The sequence below is a fragment of the Macrobrachium rosenbergii genome, chromosome 32 (genome assembly GCF_040412425.1).
Source record: "Macrobrachium rosenbergii isolate ZJJX-2024 chromosome 32, ASM4041242v1, whole genome shotgun sequence".
In the NCBI taxonomy this organism is placed as follows: domain Eukaryota; kingdom Metazoa; phylum Arthropoda; class Malacostraca; order Decapoda; family Palaemonidae; genus Macrobrachium; species Macrobrachium rosenbergii.
In genome coordinates this window covers 11,282,097-11,307,494 of record NC_089772.1, presented here as the reverse complement: position 1 = coordinate 11,307,494, position 25,398 = coordinate 11,282,097, and the positions used below count along the sequence as shown (strand labels likewise).

General features: G+C 36.1%; 1 protein-coding gene across 34 annotated transcripts in view; it reads right to left on the bottom strand.

The window, feature by feature from the left end:
- Ufd4 (ubiquitin fusion-degradation 4-like) overlaps positions 1 to 25,398 on the bottom strand; it is a 202,520-nt gene that overhangs the window by 9,265 nt on the left and 167,857 nt on the right. For 18 of the 34 annotated variants that reach the window (XM_067132895.1, XM_067132894.1, XM_067132899.1 and 15 more), the window contains 7 exons: positions 17,181 to 17,216; positions 6,971 to 7,164; positions 3,529 to 3,672; positions 3,055 to 3,190; positions 2,708 to 2,948; positions 1,026 to 1,252; positions 785 to 870 (listed from right to left, as the gene is read on the bottom strand). In XM_067132895.1, the coding sequence (XP_066988996.1) occupies positions 785 to 870; positions 1,026 to 1,252; positions 2,708 to 2,948; positions 3,055 to 3,190; positions 3,529 to 3,672; positions 6,971 to 7,164; positions 17,181 to 17,216 (1,064 nt within the window). The remainder of the gene's footprint in view (positions 1 to 784; positions 871 to 1,025; positions 1,253 to 2,707; positions 2,949 to 3,054; positions 3,191 to 3,528; positions 3,673 to 6,970; positions 7,165 to 17,180; positions 17,217 to 25,398) is intronic. The other 16 variants (XM_067132911.1, XM_067132918.1, XM_067132921.1 and 13 more) reach the window with 3 other exon arrangements.

Genomic DNA, 25,398 nt, shown 5'->3' with positions numbered 1-25,398 from the left:
TTTGGGATCAGTTGATGATTGTAACAAATACATCACAGCCTACTGATCATGGTGTGTTGAGAACACTTCATACTAGCAGTGTATGGCAACTATTAGCCCCTAATGCTCAGTGGCCAGCTGATCACTACGTGTGTAAAGTCTCTTGTTTTCGTCTTCATAACCAAAGCTACAGGAATGTTTTGTGCTTTATAAAATTATATCCTTTAGTAGATAGTGTCATACTGATCACAATGGTAGGGAAAAAAAAAAAAAAAAAAAATCAGAAATGCATGAAACACATGCATTTTCCAGCGATTTTTCATGCGTGACTATTTCATTGACTTCGTCCTTTGACCTACAATTGATCTTTACCAGCAGGTATGGATTCCATAAAGTTTGAGAGAGTTTACCAGCAGGTATGGATTCCATAAAGTTTTATGGAGTACGGTGAGATTTAGAGCATATTTTTCATGATGAATATGACTGATAATGAGAATGAAGATGACTGTCCAGATTATGGTAAATACTTTTTCCTAAGCCTACAATAAAATTTTGTAAATATTTTGTGAAATAATAATGTTTATTGTTCCTACAAACAAATTCTCTCAACTATTTCAACAAAAATAACCACAAATTGGTGACTGACAAACAGTTTATCAGATATAAGGCAGTACCTTAAAAGTTAATTTTTGGTCTGATTCTAATATACTAGGAGGAAAAAGCACTCATGTATAAGCTATCTAAAGAAACAGGTTTCAAGTAATTTAACAGATTAATAGCTAACTCAATGCACTGGCATACTTACTTGCTGTACTAGTTTATTTCCTACTTTTTTGGATTCAAATTCTTCACACTTGACACCAAATGATCCCATTCCGGTAATTGCTTTCTCTGGAAATAATGGAAATTAATGTTGAAAATCCACAAGAGTAACTTATCGAACTCTAGAATAAGATTAAAACGTGACCATTTCAAGGAACATGTTAAGTTTTTCATGGCTGCAACCTTGAACCTCTTAACTCTGTTACAAAAATTACCAAACTTACCAGCTTGAACATTATCTTCACTGGCTAAAATAAATAACTGACGAAGAAGCTGCAAGACATCTTCAACAGATGGATCTCCAGATGAGCTGGTGATGGTAGTGGACAGAGATCCACTTCTAACAGCTTCAGTCAAAATGTTAGTGCGGGAACTACGACGATGAAGCTGCTGAAGGCCCGAAGTCTCCCCTTCACTTCCTTCATCTTCTCTGGCTTCACCATATATAAGCCTGACAAAAATTAATATAAAATGGTTTCAAAATTACAGTAATTACTAAGTTAAAACCCTCCTCATTATGATATTACATTTCTTAACATTATCATGATCAATACATACGGCTAGCCTGTAGGGTTTGTTCTCAATGAATGTATTATGGTCTTACTTAAACTAAAGTTCTCTTAGCGTGGGGGATACGTTTACTTTAGTTTTGCAGATGGAATTTCATAAATGAAGCAGTTTTCATTCTATTATGCATATTTTCAACTGTAAATTTCATGCAAGGATTTCTTTAGGATAACAAAGGGATTTGTCGCATGACCTATGATCAGCAAAATACCACAACCTAACATCTGGTTTAATGTTTTGATTTGCTACTGTCACTCTCATTATTCCACAATGCCTGCCATAAACATGAAGGTTTTTAGAAAGTAACAAATCACTCACAGGAAAAAGTAGGCTGGATTTAATTATAGTTATTATTGCTTTGGTTGCTTACCAGTATCCCTGTTTCCTTTAATGTCCATATACAGAAAACCAACATAGTACTTCTAAAGGACTTGTATGACTAATTTTGATGGCTTCTAAGGCACTTAAATCACACTCTCTAACTGCTGGCTGACAATACTGTTGACAATTCCATGTTAAAAATAACGTATTTTTGGGACAATACTGCATAAAATTCTGAGGAAGAATTGGTCCTTTATATCTTATATACTTCAGTTACTTGTGACGTTAGGAGTATATACTCAATTTTTGGATAGGCAGTTTAAGTGTATACAGACATACTTTATCCACAATCCAAGGAAGGCCCAATTCTAGTACTGGGAAAATGTTTTGTTTACACTTACTTATTCAAAAATTCTTGCTTGAATCTTTATTGTTCTTTGTATGGGTGCCATAACATGATGACGAGCAAGAGGGCATTCATCCCTTTCACCTTATAAGGAGTTGTCTGGCAAAAACTGCACCTTATATGGATTTGTTTGGCAAAAACTGAACACATTACACTTATAACGTATGTATTTACTCATGACAGATTTATTAGATATAAGACATGCTAAACTAAATCAAAATCTTGACTGAAGTAAATTATCTCTTGGCATCATAAATACTGTACTATGATTTTTGCATTTTTACAGAATTGCCTTTTTATGAAAACAAAAGTTATGAAATCTGAATACTCAGGCATTTAGTTAAATGGAGTTTATCAGTATTTTAATGATGGCTTAACATGTGACTTTTCTTTTTTCCTATTTAGTGCAACATAAAATGAGTTCCCACAGATACACCTCAGAAGTCTTATAAAGCAAAGCTTGGTCCCATGCTCACTATATGCTACAAACTTATATGGAACTTTACTATACTGAAGAAATTAAGAAATACAGTTAACATTAAAAGTAGAGGCTGCAAACATATTGAAAAAAAAATTGGATTTGATAAACTTGAAAATGCTTCAAGTACTTACGTATAAGTTGGCTCCCAAATGCGTCTGAGCTTCTCTTGGCGGGATGGAAAATTGGCAGCATGGACCAAAGTTTGGACGGCAGAAAATATAGTAGAAGTATTCTTTGTTATTGGTACATCTACATCAGGAATACCAGGCAAGTTTGGGCCTCTAAGAGTTAGACTCAAACGTGGACCACTTAATACTTCACTTGGAGAATCATTAAGTTGATCTTCTGTTCCAGGTGCAGGGATCTCCAAGTCTGAAAAATTTAATACTGAAACTAACGAAGACCTTGACTATTATATGGCAATGCAAATAAGGCATTACTTAATTTCAGCATCTTTACTCCTTGTTCACCTACTTACCCTGGGTCTGATTTACATTCGTTCTACCCGGCCTAGGATCAAATGCCGGTATTAAAGCTGGGAACTGTCTTTTAATCACAAAATCATCATCCCATCCTCGTCTCTTGCCGTTGCGCACCTGCACAAAATTCGTGATCTAAATTATTATTAGAGTATGATCAACACCATATGGACACAACTGTATACGGTATGCAATTCTTTAAACATTTTATATGTTAAGTGTTTCCTGTCTAAGCTTTAATGAAGAGCTAAAAACATCAAAATATCCTCTAAACATACTATCCAAAAAGCCCCTTCAAAGTTTTAGAAAACCTTACATAAATGAAACACTGGCTTGAGAATCTTACATAAAACAAACATTATCAATGTATTAGCCATAAAGATAAAAATTACTCAAAACTAGTTTGGCAAATTTACATGATGCATGTTTTCAGTATCACAAAGATTATACACATTCATTATTCATACACTGACTTCATAACATTCCTCTTCCTCTTCATAATCATCATCGTCATCATCATTATCATCCTCGTCATTTTCATCATCATCAGGATCAGGAAGTTCATCATCTGTAAGTTCTGCAAGGAGGGTACTGGCACGACAGCTTTCCAAGAAATCCTAAGATGACAAAAAATCTAGCCATTAGTATATTAAAAATTACAAAGAAATTTGAAACTGCAAAAAATGAGACAACAGCCCCTTTTGAACCAGAATGAATAATAGTTCACATTAAATTGAAATTATTATTATTATTGTTACTGCTACAAGTACTCTAACCCGACCACCTAGCTATAAAAATTCTCTCTCACAGGATGACTCGAATGATGTGTATCTATTGAGTTTAAATTTCACTTTATTAAATTACAGCTGCTTAAGTTATAATTGGGTTAACAGAAAATGGAATTCTAACAAAACATGCAAAAGGTACTCATTTCTCTTAAGTTCATTTATATAAAATTCCATAATATAAAAAATCAGTGAACTGTGGTTAAAGACAATAAGTGAAATGTATCCTTGATGACTGTGCAACAGGGACTTCATAACACTGTATATTTATTTTCTTGCAAATTATGTAAATTTGACCTCAATCACAAGACTTAGGATGGTAACAGATAGCAGATTTTCTAAAATGAACTGTATTAATTTATTTTCCCAATATTACTATACAATGAGTGGGCAAGCAAGTCAATTAGCGCACTCATCCTTGACAACTGTGCAAGGAGAGTATCCTTTTTTATTTTGGAACTGTGAAAAAATTCACAGTATTACATCTCTTGTGACAAAAAACCTCAGCATTCAAGAACTTTTAAAATTTCAAGAAAAAACCATATCAGTATAACTTAAGGAAACTTCACAGAATCTGCCTTTGCTTGGCAGAAGTGCCAGCATCACTATTTCAATTTGGGGCCATATAAACCATGAGTTCTTCTGTACATATTAAACAAATTTACAGTGATACTATTACTTTGATACTGTTTACAAGAAGAGTGCTAGTGTAACTGACTGCAAGAACATAGTCTAGGTTTTCTGTCCCATTTTTCATTATCATTCTGGGACTTCATACAGGTCTTCATCCTTTTTCTGACTAACTGCTAGTCATCACTTGTCTAAACCATCTCAGTCTTAGATGTTTCAAGTCTATTTTCTAGTCACAGGACACCACTTCTCTCTGCTGTTTTTTCCCTGAATCCTCCCATCACACACCAGCTCTTAATCCTAACATTCTACATGATCACCTTTACAGAATCTCCACTTTCTTTTCTGTGCCTATTTTTCAGTCGTGGAGAGTTACACAGATTATGTAGCCTAACCATCATAGGTCTTTCCACTTACTACTAATGGCATGTTCTGCATTCTATACATTTGGGATTGGATCATGTGAGCTATTCATCAAATACCCAAAGGTCAAACTAGCATGACTAAATCAGAGAAGAAACAAATTACCTAACGTTTTTATATGAAGAGTTCCATATTTCAGGCTTGAACTGTTTTAATTCATTGCTATCAGGATCATTACTTAATGTGCTCTGACAATTATTGATTACAATAGGTTTCATGGATGCTACATTATCACTAATAAGAATGTGCGATCTCATAATAGTTGCAGCTTGGGCTGCTTTTATACCTACATAGCCAGGAATCCAACATATTTTTACCATCTTCATCTAATTTTTAGAGTGAAAATTTAATTTATGCCTGGGTATTTTTTTGGATTATAATTTTGAAAGGTCATGGTGACAGATGGCACAAGTATTCATTATTTTTAGCAAATTACACACAAGCAGCATTCCTCTTCATTACCATGCTCGTCAGTAGATACTGCACTAGACTTCATGATAAAGAGGATGGAAGCATGTCTTAGCTAAAGAACCATCCCTCTCTGGCTTTTACTAGTCCACCCAGGGCTTCACTCCCATTTGACAGATAGGAGCTGACCCACCTATTATCCATTCTTGCAGCAAGGACAGAGAATTTTGAAGCAGAATCTCTCAATCAAATTGATCTCTTTTTAGTAAAAAGAGGACAACTGATCCAAGAGAAAATGAGAGGGAATTCATTGCAATGACCCTTTTTTACAACTGAAGGGTAGCGCACTTATGAGGAGTTGTCCTGGAATTTATAAAACCGTTTAGGTGCTTGACCTTCTATGAAGAATAAGTGCAGGGTAAACCATGGGATGATCATCTCCTCTAGTTATTCATCAGCCCTTCAGGATAAGTTTAATGTCCTTCAGGAAGGTTGAAAATAATTCAGTAACCGATTGGTACAAGCCATGTGACAAGGAGTCAATTTAGCTGGTTCCAGCTCTGTTACCAAGGCTCTCAACATAAAAAATACCACATACCCATCCTGAGACCTGCAGAAATGAAGTTTAATCTCAAGATCCTAAGTTGGCTCCTCATCCAGATTCCCCTGAACATCAACCCTATCTGCATCTTCAGCAGACATCAGGGATTCTGTGCAAATGTTAAAGAGGAGCAGCAGGAACCAATGGAGATAGCTCAGGTGGAGAATCTGGCAATCCTAAGGCATCCTGTCTGGGGTATTGGGGGCTAGATGGATCACAGGGCCCAAGGAGCAGGGGAAGGGCATACCTTATATGGAATGGACGCAATCCTAAGTGGCTGAGGAACAAGGAGGCAGTATCTTCTATGAAGATTAATTACCCAGCAAAACATGTTGCTTGATAAAAGTCGCATGATACAGAAAAGCCACTGGAGAGGATTCTGAACAGGCATAAGTAAGGATCTTGGAAAAACTATTCTTGTCCTTTTCTAGGCAAAAAAGATACACCACTAGACTGACAAATCCCAGGATGCCAACTGCTGTGAGCACATCTGGCCTTTGCATATCTGATACAGCTAGGGATTGTAGTTCATTGATGACAAGGACAATTATAAGCTTGCTCACTGTATTTACAATTAGGTTTGTTGACACTTACACTATGGATGAAGGCCTACAAGAACCAAAAAACCTACCAAAACACCATAAATTACGATCAAACACTGTAAAATAAAATGCAGCTATTCATTGGGGATACACATCAAGTAACAGCAAGTTTAACACAAGGAAAATGACAAGTGTACTGATGATTTACCAAGCAAAAATAAACAGCTTGTCAAAGATATGGACCTGGCTTCTCAATGAGAATGTGTTGGTTTTTACCATGCTTTAGTAAGCTTTTCTGGTCTGTAAATGTTTATTAGATTGTATTACGATAAGTATGGTTTTGCTAACAGAGTTAGCTGTTTAACCACTTCACTAATAAATACCTTCATCAGGGGTAAATGCATAATGAGAAAATTTCATGGACTGGAGAGGTAAGATTTCAATACAAATAACTGAAATGGTGTAAAGTAGCAAGAAGGGATAAGCGGAAGGGAAACTGAGGGATAGAAAAAGTAGTTTTACTCACTTCGAGACTAACTTGCTCAGAGTCGCTGGACGTAGAGGTAAGGCTCATTGTCAAGCCATGCGGGAAAGAAGAAAGGTTGGTAGATGGCTGGTTGGTAGTAGATGCTGTGGCACCCGTGGTTGTTGTAGAGGTAGTTGACGTTGTGCTTGAAGTCAAAGTTGGATAACTCTGTGCTGTACTCAGGGGGCCAGATCCTAGATCGAAAATAAAAAATATAACTACCAAATAAAATTCCTGCAAATTAATACAATGCCTCAGACTCAACACTTGCTTCAGTTTACATACAGTTTACACTAGACTTAATTAACGCCAACACCCGCAGTTTTCGTTGATGTGATCTTGTACACCATCTGTAGGAATGTCAAAATTAAATGGTATATTTCAATTTTTTAAAAAATAACTGTAGAACCATAGCACCAGCATCTTACCTGAAATTAACATCTTTACATTAATATTAGTTGTAAATCTCAGTCAAAAGCTTTTCATTATTTTTTGAAATTCTTACAATACTTCCACCTAGTGATGATAAGATTTGATAACTAATTTCATCCTGGAGAAAGAGAGATTAGTGTGCAACCATAATAACCCTTTAGGTTTCTTGGGGTCATCTTGCCACTATGTGGGCACTTAGTTTACTCAGGCTCCCATTGCTCAACTTTCAGAGCTCACTCAAAGGTTCTATTCTTTAAACAAGATTTGAGAAAGTAGCAATGTAAAATAAGAGGGGGTGGCTGGTAAGTGAAGGTGAAGGAGAAAAAAGGGGAGGAGTTGCACATACTACACTGAAAGCCATTTGCTTGAGTTGAAATGAGGCAACAGAGAATCTATACTGCCACCTGTACAGGCCATTAATCAATAAACACTAAGAGGATGCTTACAGTTTGCCCAACTCCAAGGCTGCAAGGACCTGCGTGGATATGAAGATGTAGGCATTTATGAACTTGCCCCTACTGCCAAGGGGACTAGCTATGGCACAAACACGGGACATATAATTAAAAAGACTTGCAATGGTTATGAGTGATGATAATGTAATTCTGCCCAGTGCTCTTGAATGTCAGGAGCGTTACAGTAATACAGGCAGTCACCAGTTATTGGTGATATGGTTTTTTGGTGCTTGTCTAGTATGCAAATGCACCAATTTCCACTTATCGGCACCGATACATACCTAACAGAGGTGCCGATTTTCAGTTATCTGTGATTTTCACTTATCAAGCCGCTGGAATGGAACCCCTACTGATAACCGAGAAATGCCTGCAGAACCTATTAACACTTCATTTCATTCACTTAGGTTAACATACACAACCAAGATTCATTCGTACATCTTTTAACCATCCCGATATTACAGAAAAATATCCTTACTTTCACTTACCTAGTAGCAAGTGCACATCCAACACACTGCTCAACAATTTTCATATCAATGTACTCTAAAAACAATGCTCCAAGTGAAATGAGAATAAAAATTGAAAGATACACCGTGTTCATTAAGTATGAACAGTGATGGCTATATAAAAGTTTAAATAGACAAAAAGAATCATACAGGAAAAATCAGTTCATGTTGAGTGTTACATGTTTTAGAAATCATAGTGCACAAACAACATGTAGAAGTCCTTTGTGGAATACAATTCCCACCATCCTCTGTCAGATCTAGTAAAATTGTGGACTCTACCATTGTTCTAATCCTAGATTCATGATGACCTGGCAACTAGTCAACATTAAGATTACTCCAGTGAATTTGTAGTTAGCTGGAGACAGACAGTTAATGAAGCAAAGTTCACAATCTGAATATCAAGAGCTTAGCCTTCAGTATGCTTGTGTATTTAAAAGCAATTTAACACCTGCAGGGGTTTCTGACCATTTTCCTCTGTAAAAACTTCAAAAATATTCCTTGTGAGTCATTCCCCAGGCCTACTCGTGTCTGTGCATTACTGCGTATAGAAAACAAAACTATGGAAAATTTGACAAAAATGTTCATGATTTTCAGTTCTGAACTAGTTTAAGGATACATGTAATTCTTTCATGGGAAATAAGGCTAAACCATCTGCCAGCACCCCAAACACTACCACAATGCTTTGAATACCAAAACTTTTAATTTTTTTTTCAGATACTGTAACATTGACGTAATTGGAATCTGAAAGGGTTAAAAAACTTTCACCACAATATTGTTACTAATGCTAAGGAATTCAAAATGTCGTGATAAGCTTATGTAATAAAAATCCCCAGTCATATAGTAAATTGCATTAACATATAAAAGATAAAACAAATTCTTTTGAACAACGTTCCCTCCTCAGTGTTTACATTACCATAAACACTGAGGAAGAACACCGTTCAGGTGTTTGAAGATCTTTGTTTTATCTTTTACATATTAATACAATTAACTATATAACTGGGGTTTTTATTACATAATATTGTTACTAATGTGATATGGATATGGTATACAACAGTGAATAACAGTCTAAAAGATGTTAGGCTACTTGAAGTTACAACAATACTAAAAAGTTCCAGGTAATCACAGCAGTGCCTGTGTCCTTGTTACAGTCTCAGTTATTTTGAACAGATATTACATAAATAATTTCACTCACTTATATGAAACGCCTTTTAAACTTACTTTTAGCTTCCTGTTGAATTTTATGGCATTTTATGGCATCAATAACTTAGGTGTTGTGATGCCAGTTTTAACAGACATGAAATCAAGTAAGTAATTGTATTTTCCTTACATACAAACCCTGTCTTTACGCGTGATTAACTTTCAGCAAGCTGGAATACCGGCCAATAAACTTTTGCAAGATGTTTATGGTAATAGATACCAATGGTAAGGGCAGAAGCACTGCCCATCAAGTCACCGGGGCATACTGAGGGTTTTGTCAGATTTTTGGGACATACATACAGGCCGGCAATGACAATAATTAAAGTTTAAGTCTGATGATGAGATTTGTTACTCCTTTCTATCACATTTTGTATGAAAAAATTACCACTGTAAACTATTTGCATTGCTACACACTCGACGACCTCAAGGTATTTGCGGGGGATGTGTACCACAGCCCCCCGTGAATAGCTAAAATCTGCGAATGCTTAAAACCCCTCTAAAAATGCTTAGAACTGTCCATTTTGATAGGTCAACACCTTATACCCGAGTATTTTAATAGTTTTATCACAAAAAAGTGCATTTAGTCATGAAAATGATATGAAAACACAGTAATCAGTCAATATTTCTCAGTGAAAAATACAGCTAATAGGAGAATTTTCGGTGAATAATGTGTATATACGTTCCATGGAGAAATCTGCGAATCCGGAACTGTGAATAGGCAGGGCCATGGAGGTCAACTGTATGGACACGAATTATCTGGTTGATTTGACAAACTTGCAGGCACTCAGATGGCAGGATATACTGTACAGAGAAACGATACCAAATCAGAAACTACAGTGGGAGATGAAGATCACTGGGACATATCCTTTGTACATCCCAAGAAGAATAGTACCAGATATCAGCTGGGCTAATCTTGGTAGCACAAGAAATGTTGGAAGATCTGGACCTATGTAGACAGGAACATAAGATGGGAGGCTTGAGACAAGTGGGGAACTGTGGAGGAACTGTTGAAGTTAAAACACTGGAGAGACAGCAGTCAAAGAATTTCTGAGGACCTGTACAAAGCATCGGAAACAATGATAAGGATTTACATTCCCTTTAATATTAGTTACTAATAACTGTAAAGTAGAAGTAGTCAATATCTACAACACCACACGCTAAACATCATGACCTTTATTACAACACAGCTACAGCCTTTTCCATGCAAGATGCAGGCGATCTGACCTCACTGTAAGACCTTATATTGCCACCAATTACTGAAAGAAAAAAAAGTTTTAGTTATTATCTGATCTTGACTGTTCACTTCAGACCCACTCATAAAGCTGCTGATATACAATCAGCAGACATTAAGTACATGTTAAGCAGCATGTGGGTCGATGCTGCGCTAGTTCTTATCTCCATTTACCTCTTAATAAATCTCAAGATGATTCCAGTCAAGCAAGTCATTACTATCTAGGGCCAGATGTGACTTACTAACAGAAACATGCTGAATGTTTACAAAAAAATTAAACCTGAAATATAGATGAGAAAACATTTAATTACCAAATTAAAACCAATTTGAATCTGAGGCAATGTATCCTGTACAAATATAACAACTACATAACAAAAAGGTCAATTTTTTTTTTTTCTACTAATGTAGACCAGTGATAAAAGGGATTTTGAACTCAAAAACACAAAACTGGTCACAAGTATAAGAATACTCACTATTTCCATGCCCTCAATAAAACATTTAGCATAAGAAATGTAAAGCATAAAACCTCATTCATTTAATGCTTCATCACCATTCTTCATTCCAAGTTTTATCAAACACATACCACACACTCTACAACCACCTACACAAATGCACATATCCACAGTGTCTATAAACTATACTGGAACTTGCACATAACACAAATTTGCAACTACGTCTAGAGAAATACAAAAAAATAAAATCAAAGACATTTCACATCTAAATTTATAGAAAACACCATTTAAAAACACAATAGTATAGCTTTGGCATAAATCTATAACAAGACTATTCCAATCAATATACTGTATACAGCAGCTACAAAACTCAAAATTCAATAAACAAAGGACAAGCACAACAATTAAACAATCACAAAAATTAAAGACAATTCACAGATATTCTTGTAGTCTAAATTTCTATTCACTCTCAAACATTCTTAGTGTCTAAGCTTTATTTGTAATTCTTAATACAGTAACTTCAAGTTACTGTGTACCCACTGCAATGGACACTAATTACAAACTCAAATTGAGAGAGAGAGAGAGAGAGAGAGAGAGAGAGAGAGAGAGAGAGAGAGAGAGAGAGAGAGAGAGAGAGAGAAATGCTATAACAACATTAATAAAGGGAAAATGCTTCCCAATACTTTATATGAACTGAACAACATACAGTACAGAGTATGGTATAATGTTTTACAGTACAGAATATGGTGTAATGTTCGACAGAATTTTACACAATAATTAGCCTATGAATTGAACAAACCCACGATAACATTTTTTGGAAAAAAAAAATCACTAATACTGGAACTTGCATGCTCATGAATCCAGAGGGCAAGGACCACCCTTTTAAGGATGAGGGGGCGAGATCTATCAAGATTTTCCTACCAGCCTTCAACCCTGTTTTCAAGACTGATTTTCACTCAAAACCACAAGGGAAGAATTCGGGCATGAGGCATAAAGATAAACAATGATCAAGACTGGTAACACTATATCTAAAACATTTTTTAAAGCAAACCTGAAAAGGTAAGACCACTAATTCTACACTCTTGAATTAACACTAATTTGTTCTTGTCCCTAAAGCCTGATACTGGCCATAGTGTTAAATATTTCTCCTGTGAACTAGTATGTGGGATTAGCCATACTCTGAATCACTTCCTAGAAGGCTGTAATGTGGTGAAAGACTATATCCAATAAGCAATGACAGCACGAGATGCAAGCAAGTCAACTGAGGGATACAGAGTTAAAAAGTTATCCATCAAAACATCAAAGGAATGTCTAACTTGTTAGCAACTTTTTTTTTCTGTAAATCTTCAGCTGACAACCCTTTTGGACAGAGTTAACAGACTATAAACCAAAGAGGGCTCCAAAGGCAATCAGCCAGCAGAGCAAACAAGTTATAAGAAGGTAATAAATAATCAAACACGAGGGAATAGAAAATAAAACAGATAAGCCTGAATCCAGGAGACTTCAGCAGTGAGCAGGAATGAATTTGCTGCTTGCATGTGCAGGTAGGAGGGAGAAGGGGATACAATTGGATCAGCATCTGCACTATACAATTGGATCAGCATCTGCACTACAGGACAACTATCCCCCTTATCAACTGGCAAGTTTGAAGGTTAACATCGCCAGTGCCTATACTTAGTGCAACTTATGTTAATATTGGAATATTCCTTCTCCTGACAATGAACTCAGTTCTCTTAATTATCTTCCTTTCTCACACCTAGTCTTGGATACGAAATTAAAAAAGACAAGCCCAGCCAATATAGTCTTGAACTTGGTCGAAAAATTGATCTCTAAAGCCCTAATCAGCTTGCCAATTAAAACTTTCATCCATACTCAATCAACAGCTAAGAGCCTACCAACTACTGAATTACATTATGAAAAGACCTGTCAAGTGTTATGTGTATGCATTATGCAAAGGTAATTGGTCACAGTGTACAGTATGTGAAGGTATCATTACTTGAGGACCAAATTCACATGTTTAAAAAAAATCCATTAACTACCAATGCAAGCTTCTACAGTGGACTTGCACACAAGAATATGGCCATCTAATCCTCATGCAATCAGGAACTTTGTTTCACATTTACAACCAAGGCCTAAATTTAAACTGCAATCCTCCTCTCAGTAAGATACTTCTGGGAGGATGTGTCACGTTTAGTCACACAGACAACCTACTATGAAGGTACCTAGGGGATCCACAGAAGAGGATGCAGTAAAAAGTTATTTAAAGTGATCATGTGCAGTACTGGATTTTTAAAGTACTTTGATGCCAAATTCCCATGGAGTACGTCAAAACCCAGGAGAGAGTTTACATCTGCAATAATTGGTTGTTTCCTCATGTAAGCAAACTGCAATATCAAAAATCTCCGACCAGCCAATGAAGAATAAGAGGAATTTATTTCTGGTGATAGAAATTCAATCAATCAGTTCTTAGCCACGTAAAATAAATCTAATCCTTCGGGCCAGCTCTAGGAGAGCTGTTAATCAGCTCAGTGGTCTGGTTAAACTAAGGTATACTTAACTTTCCCGCCATTGACTGGAGTTTGTGCTATTAATGACTACTGGGTTATACTGGTGTATGAAAGATATTGTGGCACATTTGTAATAAGCAAAAGACATTTTCCCCTTGAATTTGTTCTTATGCAAAATATTTTTTATTTTCATATACCATTAATATACCTCCCTTAATAATAACAATGCTCATATGTTTATGTACAACCAATGCCTCCTCTAATGGTACATGTCGTGATAATGCTATTTCAACATTTTGGCAATACTGTTGCTTCCAGGACAATCATTCAATCAGCCAGAAATCGTCCCAATGGTTACATTAATTTGTGTCCCTTGTTCTGTATCACTCCACAACATTACGCTGCAAGAACCTACTTTCCATTGGTTGTTTGCGTTCTACACCCTCTATTAGTGTTAAGTTAAAACTCCATAAGCATTCGGGTTATATCAAGTATAACTCTTAGACTTACACTAGATGGTGAACATCGCAAATTATCTTTAACTCTGGGCCAAGCAACTGCCTCTGCATCATAACCTTCCATAACTTTTGGTTCAAGTTTCCTCAGTTTGAGGTTATGCCTTACATTTTTCATTGCTGATCTGAATTTTTTTGTCTTTGGAGGCACAATTTGGTTTTGTTGATTAGCTATAGTTTTGTTATATTTAGGTCTCACTGTCATCAACAGGATTAGGATTTGCATAAGTTTATTAATTACGGTCCTGCTCCTTCATTAGTTCTGCTCTTCTTCAGAAACTTGCAATACAAGCTCATAACTTCTAGCTAGTTCTAGTTTTAGCTAGTGCATATTAAGACTAATAATAATAAAATTAATCAAAATTTTCACTGGTATTAATATAATCAAAATGATTTTGTTATGAAGATAAATTAGGAAAACCAAGAGACTGAAATATCCTGAATGGTCTGATTTTGTTAATAATAGAAAAACCAGGAGGAAATTCCTGAATGGTCTGAGTAACAATGACAATCATCATCTTTCTTTAAATCTTCGGCTGAAAACCCTAAAGGACAGAGTCGACAGACTATAAACCCAAGAGGGCCCCAAAAGGAAATCAGTCTGCAAAGAGAGAAGCTAAAGGAAGATGTGGGAATAAAAATTAAAACATATACACCTTAACTTATTAGACATCAACAAAAAGCAGGAATGAATTTGCCCCTCACTTAAATGTTTGGAGATCGGCAGACTCAACAACTGCACTAGGCAAACCATTCCACATTTTATTTGTAATCAAAATAAAACTTATAGCAAACTGAGTAGTATTCAACTTGACACTAGAAAACAACACACTATATACAGCAGAAGTCTGCCCTGTGTTGACAACAAAAACAGCTAGCAAGTCAACATTAAAAGGTGACTAAATAAAAATGACGAACGGCATAACTTGACAAAATAAAGTTAACTGATGACATAACTATCTCCATGTTTAAGAAGAGCATCAGCACTTGAAAGTCCATACTGGAGAACAGTAATTGAAACTTCGGAAGTTTCAATTGCAAGACATCCTCTGGGAGACTGTTACACAGTTCAAAGGTGTGAAGAATAAAGGACCTCTGGAACTGAGAAGTTTGACAGGGAGGCATGTTTACTGCATATTGGTGCTGCTGTTCAGCAAATCTGGTTGCTCTTGGCAGATAAAGGGGATCAGAGATCAATTGAATGTGAATGATCTCTGCTGGATACAACTTATGAAAAAGTGACAAACAAATAAACCATCCATTGATGGTCCACATCACAACTGCTACTATTAGGATGCAAAAACCTACCACCACAAACCAATCTATTTAAAAGAGATAATCTCTAGCAGAAGCAGACATCCACACCAGAGAACAGTATTCCAGTAAAGGAAGTACAAATGACCTATAACAGGTTGCACTGATTTTATCAGTTATAAATGTATGAGGCCTTACAAACAATACCTAACTCCCATGTGGCATTTGCTGAAACTTTCATTAGATGTTCTCAAAAGTTAGAATTGAGTCAGAAGTTACACCTAGAATAGTTAAAGCTCCAGACTCATTCATCAAAGTTCCACCCACCTGAAGGGGAGGATGGGGTGGGAAATCTGTACAAGATCTGCCAATCAATAGTGTTTTCATTTTACTTAAGTTCAGCCTCATACACTGACTACACCATTCCCTGATCCAGTCCATATCCTGACTGAGGCTGAGAGGAGCTTCACTTATCATAAGTGGAGACTTTACTACACCCATTCGTGTTGCATCATCGACATAACAAACAATCTTGTTTCTCAAGCCAACAGCCACATCACTTGTATACACAAAAATAATCCTAAAACATATCCACCCACTCCATGATTCTGAAATGTATAAATAAGTGCCTTGTGATTCACTAAATCAAAAGTAGCACTAAAACCTATTTGAATTACTTTGCACTCAAAACCCTTATCTAGGTTCCCTTGCAACTGGCATGTAAGTCTAAAACAGCATTGCAGGTACCTAACTGCTTCCTGTACGCATATTGACCATCAGCTAACAATCCTTTAAATCCCACATACTTACATAGTGGTTTAATAAGTTTTTCAGCAACTTTGGAAAGTACAAGGAGAATACAGATTGGACTTGCATATATCATTATGCAAGGGCAAAAGTGTTCTGGATTAACTACGTCATTTGAACAAAGCACAAACTTATTCCACTGCAGGCACTCACCCAAGATCAGAAGATTATTACGAAGAATGTTCCAATAAAACGCTACAAGCCCTACTTTTCCCACAAACTATTATAATGCCTGAACATCATGTGTAATAAACTACAGGGTACATCATCGTGCAGTTTAACTCAATGCTCAAGTGTTCCTGAACAATGCAAGAAAGAATGTTTTCTTACTTTTACATAAATATCCCCTGGACTTTAATCTTTCAACAGAGATCAGAGAGAGAGAGAGAGAGAGAGAGAGAGAGAGAGAGAGAGAGAGAGAGAGAGAGAGAGAGAGAGAGAGAGAGAGAGAGAGAGAGAGAGAGAGAGAGAGAGAGAGAGAGAGAGAGAGATATATATTCTTGAATTTTCTCAACACTAAGAAACTTTAAAAAAAATGTGCTGAAACAAAATACAAAACAAGAAGCTTCTTGCTTTCCTACATCAAGTACTTCTACCTGCAACTAATATCTACCAAATGAACTATCCAACATAAATGACCACCAATAAAGAGCAACTCGAAATTTCAGTTCTGAACAAAGGATGAACCAATATTCAGAAAAACTCAAATCACATTAAAAATTTTCAACTAATGATACAACATTAACTCTTAGATTTTTTTATATTACCATTTAACATATAAAGTATCCACTAAAATCAGTTCAACTCAACTACAACAGTCTTAGCCTGGAAATCCTATTCTACGGTAACTTTCTACTTACTTGTATTACTTTCAACTTTATTGGCCATCTTGTATGCTAAAGTAAAGATTAAGGTCATATAATATCTGTAATTCTATAACAGTTTTCAAAATTTTTTGTACTGCACTTTACTGTCATCATGCTAACTACAAAAAATAATGCATTAAGATATGATCTGATATTATTAAAAACCCCAAAGTGAACCTAATCATATTCCCTGTAAAGAGAGCAATAGGCATCACTTATAAGTAGAAAATATAACAACAACAGTCATGATGAATTAAAGAAAAACCCTCCTGACCTTACAAAACTTTTTCTAGTAAAGGTTTGCTTACTTTTCACAATGCAATTAACCACTTGAAAAACATTTATACATCGTGACTGCTGATGACCTGCATTCTAAAGGTGAACAATTTCAAATTCTGTGTACATTTGCATAGAATATATTAGACTAAACACATCGGCTACGTCAACTATTTTGCAATACTATTTCTAGGTATCAAAATACACAGCATATACAAAGAACTCCTGAACGATGCGAATAAGTAAATTACTACCAGCTGCTCACCATCGTGAAAGATCTTGGGCAACATTACTCCCACGATCTCCACAGCATCTCATTTAACTTAGGCTTTATACTCAATAATCTTAATTACATTAAAAATAACCTGAAGAAACATCCATTATTTAAATAGAAATGACAAATTATGGCCGACTCATAAATGAAAATGTGTAAAATTTCAACATCCCTATCTTCAGTAGATTTCAATGAACCCCTCCATTCCTGAGATTGTTGAAAAATGAGAAAAATACCTTACATACTGACAAAAACATCTATCATGCAAACTATCTTTCAACACCAACACCCTACATCCAGCCTAACTTTACTCACTACATAAATTTTAACTACAGTATTGCAAGGCAGTAAATCCATCCTTTCCATTAACCTAGAAATTTAGCACACATTATCATGAATCTGAAAGCTAGACATCATGAAACTGCAATTCAGACAATTATTGAAGTCTGGCGAAAAAAAATTTTAATTACCAATATTCAGAGAGAGAGAGAGAGAGAGAGAGAGAGAGAGAGAGAGAGAGAGAGAGAGAGAGAGAGAGAGAGAGAGAGAGAGAGAGAGAGAGAGAGAGAGAGATTATAACTGCCCCATATAATACTGGGCGCCATCCTCAAATGTTTCCTTGATTCAAGCCACTGGCAAACCACAGATAAAACATACCCACCCATCAAAAATCACACAAAATATTTATAGAACAGTTCCTACTAGAGAAAGTTTAACCTTCTCATTACAAAATATTTATAGGACAATTCCTACTAGAGAAAGTTTAACCTTCTCATTACAAAATAACTTGCTTGTGAGAAAGAATATACATGTATAAGAAGGCTGCAGAACATGTATGATATAGTACTTAATTAGCTGAGAGAAGTTGAATGTTTGTATGATAAAAGCAGAAATGTATAGGAACATGTATATGGAAGGGTGAAGTATTTGGAATGGAAGTGGGTCTGACACAAAGGTGTTTTGTGGTTCCAAAGTCTTTATAGACAAGACTGATGCAAGAGGTAAATGAAAGGACAATACATGTGAATGCAAGATAATAAATGCACACAATACTGTCTCAACTTAATATGGATGGGTGAAGAAAGAAGTAGAGGGGTTGATTTGTACAGGTACTTTATTTTGGAGAAAAAGTAAAAGATGATGGCAAGGTGAGAGAAAACATGTTGACATAGAAATGAACTGTGAATAAGTGAGTGTAAGAAAAAGACTAAAGTAGTTGGGATTCATTTTTGCATACGCATGGAGTAAAAGGATTGACAGGCCGAGTGAGAAATATAGTGTTACATAGAAGTTAGAACTTAAAAGAAAAAAAAAAAAAACCCTGAGATGGGTTCATTATGCAGAGAATGTAAGATGACAGTTTTGTTTAAAAAAAAAAAAAAAAAAGTAAATAAATTCAGTGTTGGAAGGCCTGGAAATTTTTGGATCAACACAGTGAGAGACACTGAAATGGAAGGGACTTAACATCCATGGCATGTGCAAGACAGAAAATTGAATGGCACAAGTTTGTGGATGAGGCTGATACACTGCTTTTGAGCCTTCTGTGTATTTCCATGAAGCAGTAATGTTGTGGGAAGTTTCCTGCAGAGGGATTTCACCCATGACTACAAGTATGAAAGTGGTGGTGGCCATTTTTAATCTCTCTATAAACCCAACTTCCGCAATAGGGGAAACAACTTGCTGGTATAAATAACTTGCTGTCAAATAACATCTTGAAAATATAAAAATATTCACTAAATTGCTACTTACCAATACAATAAATATCCATTTCACATTCCAATGCACTTACATGCTATAAGCCAGTTGTAAGTTAACTATGACAGCACTGCATTCAAGTAATGTACAATATGTACAGCATTCTTACACATACACATATATCTTCAAGACAAGTCAAAAGTAACAAACCTGGCACTGGTAATAATCTCCTAGGTTCAAAGTATATGCTCCTCTTTAAAAGTAATATGGCAAATAAAACCTCTGGTGATTAATTTAAAAAAAAATGGTGTTTTAACATACAGCCGAAACCAGTGTAGCAGTGAAGAGTATCTGTTTACCTTCATTGTTGGGTAATATAACTGTACCTAGACACCATTCATTGTGTCATGTTTTCTTTGAAACTGAAGCTGTCAGTAGTTTACTGTGTTATCAAACAGTCTGACTAAATTTTGGTGGTGGTTTCAACCAACCATTTGCTTTCCATAAACTGTTCCTTTTCTTGGATGGCTAGTTAATCAACAACTTCCAACTTACAGTGATATCACCTTGTTTCTAACAGCAGAAAGCTTGGCCACTTTCTCCCCAAATACGGAATCAAAATGAATCCAGGTTGGATCTTCTCTGAATTTTCTTCTTTTTTGGTCTGGACATTTGTATGGCCTCACTGTTGCAGTGCCTTTGTTCGAATTTGAACTCTGGGGAGGGTTTTATGAAGTCTATTCCCATACTTTGGTCACGAACATTCAAGGTATTTAATATATTCATTCAACATTAGCGACTAAAATTTGTCCACAAATTTTCCAATCCCTACCATGAAACTATACGCAAAGGACAAATAAACCCCTTTCTTACAAGCTGCCCTCTGACTCCTTCTCAGACACAGGCAAGCTGGTGGTGCCTTGAGGGTCATCAGTTTGAGAATGGACCCCATCACTAAAAGAACCACATAGCATTAGAATTTCACTTTGCTAAACCATGCTAGTTACTAAAATTCTACGGCTGTAGAGGCACACTGCTTGCTTCACCCGCCATGCTTTGCTAGCAATAATGTACTCAAAGCCAAGCAGAAAGGTTGAGGAGGGGAAAAACAGACCAGGTAGGAGGTAAAAAAAATAAAAGGCCTAGCTAATTCAGAACGACTTCTTAGGCCCAAGCTATGATCCAGCTCCAAGTAGCTGCTCTCTGGAGGGCCCCAGTCCAACAATAAGGTGCTAGGGGGTATATATATATATACTCTACTTTTGGGGAAGTGTCCTTTCCACTTTGTGAGTGCTAAACCTGTCAGACTCAGCTAGTAGGGCTTGGATTAGATCCTCAAGCTCTGGGTACGAGCACCTGCTGCCTTCTAGGTTGATAACCTACCAGTCAAACACTGTGGCCTTGCTCAGGAGCAGCACATGAAATCATTGGCAGCCGAATGATGGATAGGGTTAAGACGTTGAGTACTTGGTCTCTTTGGCTTCAACCCTAAACATCCGGTTACATACCAATAGGTAACAGTAGGGATCACTGGCTTTACTTAACTAAGAACTGCAGGCTACCAGGAACTGGATATTCTCATTGTATTTTGTCAGAGAATACCCCATTGATACTGCCACATGAATGGATGGGCATATTTAAAAAATGACCTCCCAAGCCCAGGGCATATGTGTACTAGGAACCCCCATTTAGAAATATTAAGGATAAATTGAAACTAGTGAATTGGAAAGTAAGAATCCCCATCATTGTGGAAAAGACAACAAGTACAAAATATTAAGATAAGGAGTGAATATCTTGTTTGTGAATCATGGTGCAAAGGTATGAGAAAAGAAAGACTGGATAGGGTTAATATGAAGACTTAATTCATGAACAACAGATGGAATTGGCAGAGAAGTAGGTGGCATGATCTTAACACCACTAGTACCATAAAGTTAAGCACACGATATCAAGATGCTGATGAGTGTCGAAGTTTAATTTCATAGAGCTTCTTGAAGACGAATATCAAAAGGCTTTTGCAAATGAATATCAAAAAAGATCCGTAGTTCCTGAAATCATATTACAGGAAGAGCAGACCTATCCATGAGAACTAGTTTAACATTACCAATGCACATCAATCTGCTGAAAGGAAGTACCAGAACATGAGCTAACAAGGAACCTTGGATATCGGACGAGACTAATGATAAAATACAGAATAGACAAAAACAAAAGATACACTACATAAATTTCTGAGAGGAGATAAATGCAGAGAACATGCTAATTATTCAAGTCTAGATGGTGATGTTTAAACAAAGATCATGAGGATATAAGAGAGTACATTCGAATGTGAAGGATGTGATGTTGACAAAAGCATGTATTCAGGAATGACATTGTGTTAGAATAGCCTACAAAATAAATAGTGAAATATCATGGGTGAAAAGAAAGACAGGGCTGAGTCAGTAACATCATTAAAGGGAAAAATTCTAGGTGAAAAATTTGAAAGATCATGAATAAAAGATATGAGGGGGATAACTTGACTAATATACCAAAAGCTGATCAAGACCTGGATGTACAAATGAATTCAGTTTCTTTAAGAGAGGCATCACTGGTGGAAAACTTTGGGGATGGGAAACACAAAATCATGAAAGTACCACAAAGATTATTTTAAATTCAAAACAAAGCCTGAGTATTGCTGTAATAAAAACATTTGGTATGCTTTCTCCCAACATGCTGGAGAAAGGCTTAGAAGATGAACAGCTGGTTTTAGAAAAGAGAGGAGTTGCACAGATCAATATCTATGTCACAATATACTGTGTAGCAGCACAAGGAATTAAAAATATCCCCTTCAAATGGCTTTTATTTATTACGAGACTGCTTATAACAGCATCCAAAGACCAATACATTGAAAGGTTTTGTGCCACTATGGCATTCCTGTTGAATATGTAAAGCTATTTGAAATTATCCATAAACAAAGTTGATGCTGATGTTTTATTGACTGATTATGTAGTAAACAGAGGGAAGCTGCAAGGGAAGGTTACTCCACCTTCGCTGTTTGCCCTTTCCATAGATTTTAGAGTGGAGGAAAATTGGTCAAAGCTGGAAGATAAGTTTAGATTGGAGTAACAACAGAAAATTGACAGAATATTCATGTCTTTTTGATCTGCAAAATAAGTGGAGTGTTGGAACATAAAGCTTAGAAGACTCAAGGGGTAGAAATTTATTTGACATAGGAAGCAATTATCAAAAAGGATAAAACTTTTCTTTTTTTAAACTTAAATGCTTGCCTATCAGAACCGCAAGTAATTTGAGAAAGTTTGAGCAAAATAAGAGCATTTTTTCTTTTGCTTTCATATAAACCAAGTGGTTTTTCCCATTGAGATGGCTGTCAAAAATTATGCCTACAAACTTTACAGATGGATGCCATAAGGGATTACAATTCTCTTATGTTTTTGACACAGCATTAGAATTAACATTCTTATGAAACAATGGCTTTACTTATTTTAATTGAAAATTGAAAGCCAACAAACAATGCCTGTCTATTTAATTTTGATATGTTAAGGTTTAACATTCTTTGAAAATTGATAACTAGATAATGAGTAGTAGTAGTAGTAGTAGTAGACTGGAAAATCATCTATATAGATACTGTTTCAACACCAATAGGTAACTCTTTGGTGATATTCACTGCCATGGTATAAAAGCGAGCTACTGATACTACTTCCTTGTGGGACCCAGTTTTCTAATTTATATATAGTTGAATAGTCTTTGTTAAGTCTGATAGTGGTGGAGTGCAAAAATGAATTACTGGTATTTAAGAGAATCCCTTTAAATGGGAAGCAAAAGCTCATTCTTTTTAACACTGCAAAGATCCTATGATAAATGAGTAGTTGAAATGTTTTCCCATGTTAGACAATCATACTAAAGATGCCATAACTTGAGTAACACAGCAGACATGAAGTGGCTCAATGCCAACCAGTCAAGGCCAAGATGACAGGGCTTAATCACAGACGAGAATCTGAACCACTTCGAAAATCAAATTCCCTCCCAAGGCACAAAAGACTGGAGAACTCACAATGTCTGAACCCCAAAGAGATAAAATTCGACATACAATTAATGACAATGATTACAGCAGTCACTTGGCATAGTACAGAATATACAAGCCCAAGCAGTACTGTATTTGAAAAATTATTGTCTCCAGTGTCAACTGCAACCACCTACCTTTGGTGCACATGCTAAACCGACCATTAGGGTTAAGAAAAGCACATGACAACACTCTTTGATCTGCTTGAATGTGGCCTTCCATCTACTATTTCCTTGAGAACTTTTATCAATATTTTACAAGAAACAAGCTTGCTGCAGTTTATTACTCAACTTTCAACAAAATTGTACTGCATATATGTGAAACATTCTATTAATGTTTTTAGCTAAATATGAAATACAATAACACACTGTGCCATCATTAGCCTTGGAATGTGGAGATGTACAAACACTATTTTACTGGACACTAACCCCACCTACATTAAGATGTGGGTGCAATTTAGTGCTTTCAATTTATTCAGAACTTAGTTTTATCCATAGACAAATGCTTCAAGCAGTGAAACAAGCATAGCATGGCATTTGATGTAATCAAGAAAATCCTAATCATCTAGTTATAATCTATTATAACTAGAAATGTGCCTCTGTTCTCTCAATAATAATAATAATTAATAATACTACTGTAATAATATCTCTGATGACAACCTTTCAAGCAAACTTTGTTAAAAAGAATGGTCATCTTGATACCGTTAATACAGTATAGCAATTTCTCCACAGCTGAATTGGTATAACAATGACTTGCCTAAAGGATTACTGTCCACCTACATGAAGGGGCAGTCTACCAGCACTACATAACGGAACATGGCAGTGCCAATCAATGCCAGCAGATCAAAAGACAAAAAACAGATCTTGGCTGGTGATAACCACTGCTGGAAGGAGGCCCTCATCCTTCTCTGGTCAAAACTGTTGCTGAACATGACCCAGAGACCCTTCCTCTCCCTACAACCATCAGAAACACAGCAAGGCACACCCCTTGGGTAACCCTCCAGCCATCACTAGCTCAAGCAGTGCACCCTATGAACAGGACTTCCAAAACCTGGTGCCAGCCAATCTGCACTAAATCACAGACTCCTGGATGAACCAGCTCCCCCCGCTAGTAGGAAGAGCTCCCCCAGTCTTGGCAGCCAATAAAAAAACTCCTGGATTCTTCAAGCCTGCTTGCGAGTATAAATACAACATGCTTGTAACCTTGGCTTCATTCAGCCTTTGTAAATGGTAAAAAAAACTACCAACATGTTATGGAAATTAAATAAATTTGGACAGCATTTATATAATTTACCTGCTGTTACAAAGAAACTTATTTGGGAAATGGAACAATTGTAATATAAAAACAGCACCCCAACAACCATTCTTTTTAATAATAATAATAATAATAATGAATGTCCATTCTCATGTTTATCTCTTTCAGTTTTACCTTTACTGTATACTACTTTTCCCCTTTCATTGTTACTGCTTGCTGCACAAAGTTTTATGATTTTAGGTTATTTTACACCAACAGTTCAACTTCCCAAAAGCAGTAATTCTGCCTTTATATAATGTAATAAAATTTCATTGGAAGTAAAAATGTTAACTATTAAGTAACAGAATCCAGAAATGAAGTAACTACTCAATTATGCATCACCTCGGCTGTATGCAAAACACCATGAACCTCTGTCTCATGACAAATAGACTGGTGTTACTCTTCATAACTAATAACTCTTAAATTAAAAAAAATTAAATCTTGAATTTCCAACATTGCCACAGAGGTTAAATTAAGCTAACAAAATATTACGATAGCAAATCATCTTAGTGTTCTTGATATCCTTACCTTATGAATACTCATCTGGCCACATGCCAAGAGTTGTTTGCAGTTAACTTTAGAGTAAGCAAAGACATTTCCAGCTGGAGGTTACTTTACTG